General features: G+C 41.0%; 1 protein-coding gene across 4 annotated transcripts in view; it reads right to left on the bottom strand.

Annotated features, from left to right (window-relative positions):
• Positions 1-2,386: 2,386 nt before the first annotated feature.
• Positions 2,387-13,133, bottom strand: part of ADARB1 (adenosine deaminase RNA specific B1) — a 105,244-nt gene continuing 94,497 nt past the window's right edge. For all 4 annotated transcript variants that reach the window (XM_073646557.1, XM_073646558.1, XM_073646556.1 and 1 more), the window contains 4 exons: positions 11,391-11,559; positions 9,923-10,104; positions 8,165-8,343; positions 2,387-7,414 (listed from right to left, as the gene is read on the bottom strand). In XM_073646557.1, the coding sequence (XP_073502658.1) occupies positions 7,238-7,414; positions 8,165-8,343; positions 9,923-10,104; positions 11,391-11,559 (707 nt within the window). In that variant the 3' untranslated portion in view covers positions 2,387-7,237. The remainder of the gene's footprint in view (positions 7,415-8,164; positions 8,344-9,922; positions 10,105-11,390; positions 11,560-13,133) is intronic.

Raw genomic sequence — 13,133 nt, 5'->3', positions numbered from 1 at the left:
CCAGCTGCCTAAGACATAAAAATCTTTCAGATTTCATATCTTGGTATGGGGGAGTCCCACATCAAAGATGGATACATCATGTTTGCAATCACCACTATTCATGAAGATGGATATCAAATATGATATCTCTATGATGCTCATAAGCGCAGAACCCATTTCCCAGGTTCCTGGTGGACTTCCAGCCACGAAAACCACACCATCACAATTGGAAAAAGGTGAACATCTAAAAAATGTGGTCCCTGTGTTTGTGACAGTCATGGGCATTATTAAAATCGACATTAAAAGTTTGTACAGTTAGACAATAGGATTTTGGAGGGAATTTCCAGTTTCCACCAGTATGCTTGCTCTGGCTGAGGTTTTATGGCTGTTATAAAAATTCCTTGTTTGGGGGGGGGGGGGGGGGGGGGAGAGTGAGTTCTATGTAGCCTCTTTCAAATGAGTAGGGGGTGGAGATTTAAGACATCTCTCATTTTTAAAACTAGGACAAAAATACATTTTGCCTGACATTGCAAGTTCATAAATACAGTAAATAAAAACAAAACAAAAAAATAGTCCAAAAAGACACCAAAAATAGACAATTAAATAAAAACACAGCCGGCAGTTTCCTGAAACATCTTCCGATTACAAAAAAAACTCAGTGAAGTCGCCGTGCACATATCCCCATTGGAGAGGAATCTTTTTTTCTGCCAAGTCCTATTTGGATATTTATACCATCCTTCAGGGGCCGCACAAGTTGCACGCCAACTCTGCCCACAAAGTACGTCCTGATGCTGGAACGTAATCTTTCATTGTTGCACGTGTCTCAGCATTCAGTAGTGAACACTGCATGCGTGTGCTCACAGAGGAAGAAGAAATTAATGGGCCGGCGGCCATCAAAACACGGCTGCAGGCCCAAGTACTGCAGTGCTCAGGAATCTGTCCAGGGCCCGGTTAAAATGTCATCAAGGGCCGTAAACGGCCCATGAACCTGAGGTTCCCCAGCCTTGCCTTAGGGACTTATTGGACATAAAGCTTCAGAACAATAGACCCCAATACAAAGAGCATCTCACAACATATGCAAGTTTCATTTGTGTCATCTGATATGGCCCGAGTCTGATATGGAGAGATGATCAGATTCATATATTGGTTTGTGGGAAAAGCTGTGTTTTAATAATTTAATCCTCTGCTCTGAGATTTTGGGTCCAGTGGCCGGTCCCATAAGTGACCGACAACTTTCTATGTATCAGTGTGCACACAGAGATGGCCGTCAGTCACTGATAGGACAGCCCAGTGGACCAAAAATCTCAGAAATGTTGAGGACTGAATGATTAAAACACAGGTTATACATCTTTTCTCACAAAACTATTCATTTGCTGTCTATCCCTTCTCTTTAACATGATGCATTCAGATTGAACTACATTTTATGGTGACAGGTTCTCTTTAATCTATATGGATATACATCTCTGCACCAACCCAGATATCTTGTTTCCATAGCAAGAGAGCATTACAAGGCTGAAAGCCTCTCCGGATGTGAAGTGATAGTACAGTGATACACAAGACTCCACAGCTGATAATAGCAGGGTCTAGGATTTCAGAGGAACATATGTAATCAAAAAGAAAAGGAACATGAACATACTATATGAGGTGTACAATAATGTTTACCTGCTTTTTCATTTTTTTGTCAATGTTGACTCCGGGACATTGCCAAAAGCAACTACAATGGGCATGTGAACATCAGACCTGGACCATAGAACAATGGGAGAAGGGGAGTGTTCAAATGCATTATATACAAGTGGGTTTGTGTAAATCACTTACCTCAGAAAACGATGACACCGGGAGTAAGACACGCTAGTAGCAGGGGGCAGGAGGACTTTGGGTCACGGCGACCTTGGGTCACAGTCTTCATATGGATGTTATTGTAACACACGCCACCAACCTAAACATTGTTGCAGATCAAGTACAACTCTTCATGGCAATGGCCTGCTAGTAATGTTATACCCCCGGCCACACTGCCCAGGGCAGCTCAGGAATTGCTTGAGGAATCTGGCAAAACAACCCAGATGTAGAAGTGGTTTGTAAATTTTCCAGGTTTAAAACTTGATTGAGCATCTCTGCGATGGTCTTAAAATATAAGTACGATCTATTGAGCTCTCATCTTGTGATATCGGCTGCTGACAGATATAACAGGACATCTTTAGACAGCCAGGTTCTGTTTTTATCATGGACAAATCAAATTTCAATGACAAACCCTTTTTAATTATTCCAAAATTATTGTTTAAAATGGCGCTATCCATAAAGTTATATTTGGATCTATTTCAATTTTACCATTTACAATAGTCCTATCTCTAGGGAATAACTCCTCTCTTTTAGTAAAGAACTCCAGATACAATAATGACAGACAACTAAGAAGTGGAGATATATTATTTTATATACACACACAATCCCTGCTTTATTGCATACAACCCTCTATATTTATCATGTATGTTCCAAAGACAAAGTGCAATAGCTGAGCACACAGACTGGAGAACATCCTAAACGAACAGCGTGGACGGACCTGCATGAAAGGTGGAAGATGAAGGGGACGGCAAAGGAAAGGACGCTGCAGTCAGAAAATGACGGTTACATTGTAACGTGCCCAGGTGTAAATCAGGAGTGGAGAGGAATCTGACAGATTTCATGGATTGTGTGGTTATACTTCTCTAAAGACTTCTATTGCTGAGACACAACCATCAGCGCTGGAGAAGTGCTTTATTTTTCCCATCTGACATGACTCACAGAATATGGTGTATTGTATGACCTTCATCAGCAGCAAAAAAAAACTGCATTCAGCTAGCGGCACTATTAAACGGAGCACAGTAGGGTGGTCACTATATCAGCAGAACCAGTATAGTGTAGACGTTCCCATCTGGCCACTGTAATATCTGCAGGGAGCCCCAGGGCAAAGTAGTTTTAGATAAAATATTGTTCCTCTATACCAAATGCTCTGTCCAGGCTCAGCAAATCCACCATTTGTCTCTCCGTTTTGCAATCATTCATTCCCATCGCCAAAACTTGTTGGCTGCATGTTTATGTACAGACCTCCAGCTGCATTTGTTCACACGGCCTATATGGGGTCTAGCCTATTAATGCACATTTCATAACTACAAATCAGTCTTCATAATAAGCATCTCACCACCATCAGTGTAGTGTTGACCAATATGAGCCAGCTGTTAGGGTACATGCAGATGGTGAGAACAAGCTGCAGATTTTCCAGGCGGTTTTGGGTAAGATTTAGACTACAGCTCGGCCATTTCCAGCACAGATGTTTCACACGAGCTGAAGACTTCTAAATTCAGAGCAGGTCAATACGGTCCAGGGATTTCATTAACTTCAATGGTCAGGTGTGACCTCTACAACAAAACCTGCAAATTTTGCAACAGACATGGCACACAGGCAGAAATTACACTGTGTGTGCAAGTGATCCAATGTTTAGCTCCACTTTGTCTAATGTCCCATCTTTAAAAGGAAAGTAAGTACATTTGGGAACTTGAGCTCTGTTGTCCAGGTTACAGCAAGAGACTGATTCACAAATTTGCAGCAACCCTAGGCCCTGCCAACATAGTCTGCTACACCTGAAGACCGGCTTTGGCAGCAGGTCAATTTAGGGGAGCAATGCAGTCCTTGTTCTCAAAGCACAGCGATCTATAGTCCAAGACATCTTCCTCAGGGTTCAGCAAGTAAAGCTAGTGTAGATCAGGGGAGAGGAAGGGATTTTAGCTTTAACCAGGACCCTTCTTTATCTTTCTCTCGCCACCCCCACCAAGGTTTCCAAGTTCTGTACAAATGCATACACTAATGTTATTGAGAGCCAAGGTAACATGCGTGCGTAGAAAATTATTGCTTCTTAACCAGATCTCTTCTTACTTCACCTTTAACATTGAACAAAGGTTGTTTGGTAAAACACCAGAGGAAAAAGTGTTAAGTACAAGAATAATGTCTTATGTTCTATTAAGAAAACCAATAAGAGTCCCGCTCCCTATACCACAAAGCCGCTCCAGCAGCGACAGCCTGGCCCAGCAGTTATGTGAATAGCCAGCAGGAAATGCTATGTAAGGTTTGCATCAACTACATAAAATGGAGATCCAAATTCAGGCCATTCAGCAATTAGGGGGTTACAGGAGCCAGCTTCTTTTCAAAAGGGGAAGTGTGAGGTCTAATTACTTGCTACATTGCACTACTGAGCTAGGTCATGCCAAACAGTCCTTCAGTGAAAGGCAACATCAGCCAAAACTAATGGGGCAGTGAGACTGCGGCTGCGCAGGCCAAGGCTAGTGAACTAATCATGAATAGGGCCGGGCTCAGAGATTCCCACTCTATACGCTCGTGGACACGACTAGATTTCAGTCTGAGATCTATACATTAAAAAACGCATCGCACTTGGACAGATATTATTCAATGGCGCAGTACAGATGAATGATTCTTCACTGACCGAATATGTGGATGAAAAAAATAGCATCATGCATGATTTAACTCAGGAAATCGGATGAGACTCACCATTCAAGTCTATGGGTGGAAGAAAAAAAATCAAAAGCCCCCGTACAGCAGCAGCTGATTTTTATAGATAGATTGCAATTCTGTAATATAGGAAATTGTAAATGATATTGTTAAATGATTAATAGCTGCTGCTGTAAAATAAAAAGTAAAAAAAACAGACTGTATACGGACAACTGCAAAACAAAAAAATACATCCTGTTTTTCTGGATGAAACTAAACAGTTGTGTGGACCTACCCTAAGTAGCATTCCCTCCATCAAGGTCTTACAAATGGGCCAAGTTCAGGTACAATTTCCAATTTTCCTACTTATAACAAAAGAAACAAAAAGTGCCCATTGTACAGTCTGCCTATATGTATATAATCCTAAGCCCAAAGAGTGTGAGGTGTATGTGTATATTCACACACACGGAGCTCAGGACGCACTGGATAAATGGCGTATTACCATGTTGTGGAAGCTAAGCGGATGACGTGCATCCAAAACAATGGTATTTTATAGTAAGCATTTTCATAAAACAATTGCACACAAAACCTTGTCTGCTGCCCCTATGGGACATTTTGTAGATGTATATGTGATTCACGATGCATCAAAACACTATATACACATATAAGACCTAAACTGCACTGTGTGTGCAAGGGTCAAAGAGAACCTGTCAGCAGGATTTAGCCCTATAAACTAAAGGCATGGCTATAATGGGAGCTGTGACGCTCATTAATATGATACCTGATGTGAAGGGATCCAACGAGTGGTGGCTTAACGAGTGGTGGCTTAACGAGGTTTTCAGAAAATGACATCTTGTGTGTGTCGGGACGAGACGTGGGGGCAGGGTCCTCTTCTGGTTCTTTGCCCCCTCACCAGTCTCTTCTGCTTCTTGTACAGGTTACTGATTATTCAGTGACCTGCCTTTTTTAAAAAAATTCAGCACCGCCATCATCGTGTGGGCGGTGCGAGTGCAGGACTTCAATAAAATGGTGCTGGAGGCGGCGGATGCGTAGATTGAGATTGCAGCTTAGTGAAAAACTTACTGAGCAGAAATCTGGATCTGCGCATACGTCATGCTATTGAAGTCCTGCACTCAGGACGCAGATTTCCACTGCGCACATGTGCAACCCATAAAATGATAGTGGCGGCGCAGAATTTAAAAAAGGAGACCGGTCACTGAATAATAGTTGCCTGCAGAAGAAGCAGAAGAGGGCAGAGAACCAGAAGAAGACCCTGCCCCCGCGTCCCACCCCGAAGCACACACAAGATCATTTTATGAAAAAGTCAGAAGGTGAGTATTCAGAAGCCACTGAGCGGATCCCTTCACATGAGGTATCCGAGGAATCAGCATCAAAGCTCCATTACAGCCATGCCTTTAGTTTATAGGGCTAAATCCTGCTGAGAGGTTTGCTTTAAGTAAAAGGTTTGTGCACACAGCCTATATGAAGGCACCGAGTCCGTTCAGCTTATGCTACAGCGATAGGCACTCCACATAACAGCCGGGGATGGAAGATATCCTCCTGCAGCTGCCTCTACATGAAGCGGTGACACCATTGTATGTGGCCAAGCACAGATACCAGGTAATGAAGGTGAAGGATGCTGCAGTCACAGAGTGATCTCCGGCTTGTATTTCCCAGCACTGTATCCTCTGTCAGCATACACTAGCAGTCTCTGCACTGCCCCATTTGTCTGAAGCCGCAGCTGATTTTCACTGGAAAAATAAAGGTTTAGTAAATTCTAGCTATTGTAGAGAAACCATAAAGTGGTCCCTGTATCAGTCAGTATTTCGGTATAATGACATTGTCCCTAAACGAAAAGGTTACATTCTTATAAGATCCTCTCCTATAACAAGGTCTACAGGTCATAGAAACCGATTTAGAACCTGGTACCAAATGCAAAGTGACTTTTTCCTGGAGAAAAAAAAAATAGTTTATGAATATACTGTATTTTCAGCAAACCATTTACTTCTTCATGAGCTTTGGTTCGCAATTACATCTTAAAGATCAAGAAAAATACAAATGTATTTCAATCCAGTTACCAACATCAAAATTCAGAATTCACAACATGGGTAAATGAGACAAATACAGAACCGAACCTGCATAATAAAATCTTAGCCACCCAGATATCAATAACACAGATGTGTAGCAGCTGGTTATGAACCCTAGTATTAGAGTAGTAAGGACACCAGTTTTTGATTTTCCAATCAAGGACATGTTAGCAAGGAATGGTAAAAATGAACAGTTGCCAACCTGAAGCGGACATATTGCTTGTTATATTATTTAAGAGCAGGCTCGATTTCACAAAACAAAGCTCATGAAATACGCCAATAAGTAATACAGTGTAAAACCATGAATAATAACATATCTGCAGTGAAATAAGATTCACTTTCCAAGTTCAGATCAGCTGCCCATTGTATAGCACGCTGGTGCTGTCAGAAGTATCTACAATTTACAGAGGTGAGAGATCCAGCTACAGGGAATACACTTTACGTAAAATAAAAACGGAGGCAGGTGCTTACAAAAAATAGACTGCCTTTGGTCACTACGGAATAAATAGAATTAGTATTTTTCCAGATCCTATAAAACAATGGATGATTTCAAAATTACAGGTTAAAAGATAGGGAGAGATAAAAAAAGGCAGATGAGGATGATTGGCACGTCAGAACTGAGAAATCATAACCAGGTTACAGTGTCCAGATACTCCTGCCTGACAAAGGAAAGACTAAACTAAGATTTGTTCATGACTTTAAGCAGTTATGGGAAATTGGTCTTGCTCTATAGGTTTTTTCACCCAGGCTCCAAGTCCGGCCTTTTGAAAGGCTTTAAAGACGCACTCCTTTGCAACTTGGTATTCCAGGGCCGACTGCTTGGTATCATAGTATAGATTGGGTTTCCCAATTTTACATCTCAGGTTGGAATAAAGCTGTGAAATGAAACCAGAAATAATTTTAAAAAAGGGTAACTATACTTGAACTTTATTTTTTCCATAAATCAATAATCGGAGCGAATAAAAAAAAAAATTCATGTAATAACTATAATAGAGAAAATGCCTCTTTCCCCACCTATGTTACATTTTCTCTCCCTCACTGATAATTCATTTTCAAAAACTTCTCAAATATGTCTACAGATCTGTCTTCATTGAGAGATCAAATTGCACCTGCTGCCTATAGAAGTCTATAGATGGGGAGGGGAGAAACAAGCAGAGCACATAAGAAGCAGCTCTGCAGCTTCTAGTAACTGCATAGGGAAACTGGTGAAAATGCAAAAATGCAGAATGCAAGTTATAAAGGACATAAATAATTTGCTTATACACACACAGCTCATTCTGGAAAATCGTTATTACACACAACCTAATTTATGGACGTCTATGGTGTAATTTATTTGCCTGTGTGGATTGGATGGGTTTTTACAGACATCTGGTGAGAATTACATGTCGGTAGCGTCTTTAGAAATATATTTACTTGGAAAATTGGTGACGTGTTCAATATTTATTTCACCTGCTGTATACCCATATACACACACATACAAATCCATACACAATCTCTATAGTGAGTACTTCATGAAGTAGTTCTATGAAATAACAGCAAAGCAGATTGGTAGATTGTGTAAAAGAGCATTTCCTTGTAGAGGTAATACACGCACCCACTGAGACTCTAAACACGTTAAAACTCACCTTAGCATGAATACGCATCCATCGACTGAAGAGAGCATGCTTACAGAGACGTGATGCCCGACCCATTTCATCCTTGCCTGTTGTAGCATTAATGATTTCAAGGCTGGCATCACCTACTGTCCAGTTGACGCTGAAACTGGGAGCCTTGCCCGGCTGGCGTGCTTCTGCATTACTAATACCTTACACAAAAGAAAAACGAAAAAAAAAGGTCAGTTTTAGGATGTCTAGTGATACTGCGGCAAAAAGAAAAAACAAACTACACAAAAGAAAATCACAGGAAGTGAACTCTAGTTAAACTGATGGAAGATATTTAGCATGAATTAAAGCATGAATTTTAAGCCCCAGTATGATCAGTACAAAAGTCATAGTGTGGAAATTGTGGCTTTATATTGAGGAAGGCGTATATCTGACACAGACACGTCAATAATAAACTACATGGATCTTATCTTTCCATTTCCATTGGTATTCTTTATTCACCCAGCCCATGGTTTACTCCTCTTCGGCTTTTCAAGTCTATGGTGAGGTTTCCCCTTCAGTGCACGGAGCAGCAGCAGATGGTTTTTCATGCCAATATAGATGTGCCTGACAACCCTACAATGTGAATACTACCGCATTTATACCACCATGTATATCCAGGAAATACCTTATGTGCGCTTTTGTCACCCTCTAGCATTCCCTCGTGCTGTGGATACGGATACCCATGTATGTGTGCTATGGCCTGCTGCAGATTGTAACAGACCGTGAAGATATAATGCATTCAGAAAACGTTTTGTCAGGTCTGAAAGCAGGTAAGACCCTTCTGACAAAGTTTTTAGATAAACACATGACACGTGTTGACTGCCCATAAACTTACAGGCAATCCAGACTTTTCTCTGCACTGACATTATAAAACAGCTGGCTGTCAGACTCCTCAGAGGAGATTAACTTCAGAATCTCTGTATACAGATCAATGAACCAGTGCTTGTGTACACACAGAGTAGGAATGACTTACAGTGCTTCCTCCTCCAGGCCCAGCGATCATCAAGTGCAGAGAGGGAACAGGAACTGGAGGGTCTTAGGAGACCCAGTCAGCTCTGCTATGCAGCCAGGAGTTTGAATTTCCACGGTAACTGAGGCCAATATATAAATCCCAGTTACAGGGGAAATCAGCAATGAAAAGAATATATTAATATGTCAAAACACCACCCAAAAGGTCTTTAGCATACGGGAGAAGGGGGGGGGGCACATTGTGTACTAATTGCAGTTTCCTGCCCCACTGCAGTAACAGGATAAAAATGTTGAATGTATAAAGTTCTACTGAAAGGGGAACACAATTTAACAAAAACCACCAAATATTGTTTGAATATCGGAAGAAGAAACTTTTTTTTTTCTTTTTTAGAACCAATAAAAGTGCATGTACAAAAAAACGAGAAAATGGGCCTTGTCGGGAAACTGTGGAAAATGGTTGGTCCTGAACTGGCTAATATATTAGATCTAGTTTCTCCTCTCTTCTTCAACCATCCCATCCTCCTCCTGAAATAAAAAGGAGAAGCAGGACAACAGATCTCCCATACATGGCTGTAACAGTTAAGAAAACAAATCCTGACAGCTCTCCATTTCTATTTTGCTCAACCACAAAAGATGGTCCATAAAAGAGATTAATATTTTTTTTTAAAAAAAACTATTAAACAGCTTCTGTCCCATAACTCCATTTTGAAGGGATATAAAACAACATTTTTACAGAATACTAGGCTTAAAATAGTATTGTAAAAAACCTACCACTCAGTAAAGGTTTGTTTAGAGAGTACAGTGGGGGCAAGTCTTCTATATCAGATATTCTCTGGTACACAGCCCTAGAGAGATGGTCACCATGATAAAGGCTGCCCAAAATAATACTGGAGAAATAGATTGGCTCAACGAAGAGACTGAAGAGAGATCCCTGGATTCCAGCAACGTTCCATCTGTATGAGAAGTTAACAAAAAGAAGATTATCTCACCTATAAAAAGGAAATGCCACCAATATACTACACAACTAAATGCAGTTTTAAAGGGGTTCTACACTTTCATAAAACTCTTTCATGGGCAGTTGAAGCACAACCCCACCCCACTCCCCCGCCCCCGCTTCCCCCACACCAAACAAAAAAAGCAAAGAAGTGGCTTTCCTCTGTGTACTAAGTTTACATCTGACCATCGTAAAAAGTGATAAAAGCTGATCGGTGAAGGTGTCGAACCCCCATAGGTCTGATATTGATCAACAATCCCATGGATAGGTGATCAATATAAATACTAGTGGACAAACCCTTAAATAATGAAATATCCCATAATAGCTACATTGGATCCACTTTCAAACTGGACTTCGACTAAGTGCACTATTTTTGAAAGAACGCAACAAGCGGACAAAAAAAAATCTCAAATGAGTGAAAATTTACTTAAAATTTGGTCTTTATTTTTTTTCCTCCAGGAAATCAGTGAATCTTGTGTCATAATACACACACAAGCCTGGATTCAAAGAAATTTCACCAGAATTCTGGTGTAAACTGTTTTAAAGAGTCACAAAATTTGGGGGCAATTTGGAAGTTGCACAAAAAAGTTAAGCAACTTTTGGCAGTTTCCCAGCAATGCCAAAATGGTTGGAGCTAGGGCGCGGTGGAGGTCTGACGCCACGGCTCATCTAATCCATGATAAGCTGTAGCATTATTTACGTCAGAAATCTTACTCCAGTCAAAGAGTGGTGTAAGATTTCTGGCGTGAGGCACAGAGGTGTAAACTGCTTGTCAGACACTCCTGATTCATGAAGAGGCGTGCAGCTCACCATGAATCAGGAGTGTCTAACTCCACAATGCCGCCTCTTCAAGATTGATTAAAAAAACTGCCAGTCTTGATGAATCGAGACCATACTGTACACTAGATGCACAGGCAGGCAGCACAATCGCTTCTAAAAAGACAAAGTAAAACATATGCTGCACTTCTAAGAGAACGATCTGCCCTACATATTCAGAAAAATATAAACTAAATGACAGATGAATAAACAGATTAATCTTGGCTAAGCTTTCTTAATGCAGGCACAACATTAAGAAGTACAAATCTGTGTTTGATCAGGCATTTTGTTTTATAATCTACTTAATTCAAGCATAATTAACATTGTTGATGACATTAAAATTCTCTTGACAGAACTAAGGAGCTCTCAGAGCAAGTACGTGCAGAATATACCCGGTGGAGGTTACATCAGATTATTTCCCAGACTCGCCTTGCAATCTTATCGCTGCAAGACATGGTGAGCAATCTCTCTCCTTGCAAGACGCCATCCCATGTTTGAATAGTACTGCTTGACCGCACTGGAATAGTCCCTTCTCCAGACTCTATCTTGGTACGAAGCTGTCCTCGTGCTTTTCTGTTAGGATGGCGATCGCCCTGATCTGCAACAATGCATAAAATGGAGACAAATCATCATTATAAGGCACAATACAAAACCATATATCATTTTATCGATATTGTGAAGCACACAATTACAATAGAAATCCTGCAGTATAAGGTTACTACTGCACTGGCTTGGCTCAGTAATAGCTGACATGACAGATGAAGGCACTTTAGAATAGATTTCCATTGAGCAATAGACAGATGGATATAACTGTCATACAGCAATATAACTGGAATGAGAGATCCACATCTGTAAGCAATTCCAACAAGTCATTTATTTATCCGACATTTATCTCCACATTTCAGGAATCTTAAAATTATACATTAACTATATGATCTTGTACATTATTTAACACATGGTCAGTCAGCTATCCCTCTTGGAGAATCCTTTGTGTATTTCCAAATAATAAAATTAGTTTGCGTGGTATAAAAGAAGAGACGCCTTAATAACATGAGCTATAAGAACATAGAGATCCACAAGGGTATCCTGTGCAAGATTTCCCCATTGTAGAAATGAAATAACTGTGTCCTAACACCTGCATTCATTCTCCATCTAAAATCAGGTTACGTCTGATCTACACAATCTTTCACCCCTTAAGGACCGACCTATTTTAACCCCTTAATAACATCTGACGTACTAATACGCGTCTGTGCCCTGGGACTTAAGAGCCAGACCCGTATTAGTACGTCATCGCGATCGCGCCCGCACACAGGCTGTGCGGGCGCGATCGCCGCCGGGTGTCAGCTGATTGTCACAGCTGACACCCGGTACTATGTGCAGGGAGCGGTCACGCACCGCTCCCAGCACATTAACCCCCGCGATGCTGCGATCGAAGTCGATCGAAGTCGATCGCGGCATTGCGGGGGCAAGGGGAGGTGATCGGCGATACTCACCTCCTCTTCCGGCTTCCAGCGCAGTCTGCAAAGGCTTCCCGGGTGTTGCCATGACGACCCGATGTCGTCATGACAACATCCGGGTCACCAGAGAGCAGGAAGATTGCTTGGACATGCGCAGTGCATCTCCAAGCAATCTTCACACTGTGCATTTCTGACAGCTTGCATGGCATAGGGATGTTGCTCCATTCCTGTGCCATGCAGGCGATCAGAAAAAAAAAGTGAAAGTCCCAGAGTGGGACAAAGTAATAAAGTGTATAAACTGTGTGAAAGTGGAAAAAAAAAAAAAAAAATGTGCAAAAATATTATAAAAAAATAAAAAAAATAATACACCAAAAATAAAAATATAATGTACCCATCAATAAATATTATTATAAAAAAAATAAAAAAAAAACAATAAAAGTACACATATTTGGTATCGCCGCGTCCGGAACAACCTGACCTATAAAACTGTCCCACTAGTTAACCCCTTCAGTGAACACGGTAAAAAAAAAAAAAAAAAAAACAAGCAAAAAACAATGCTTTATCACCATACCGCCAAACAAAAAGTGGAATAACACGCGATCAAAAAGACGCATATAAATAAAAATGATACCGCTGAAAACGTCATCTCGTCCCGCAAAAAACAAGCCGCCATATAGCTCCATCAGCCGAAAAATAAAAAAGTTATAGCTCTCAG

This window comes from Phyllobates terribilis, unplaced genomic scaffold (assembly GCF_046119375.1).
Source record: "Phyllobates terribilis strain yellow unplaced genomic scaffold, ASM4611937v1 Scaffold_9__5_contigs__length_417890890, whole genome shotgun sequence".
In the NCBI taxonomy this organism is placed as follows: Eukaryota; Metazoa; Chordata; class Amphibia; order Anura; family Dendrobatidae; genus Phyllobates; species Phyllobates terribilis.
This window is presented reverse-complemented; position numbering and strand designations above follow the sequence as displayed.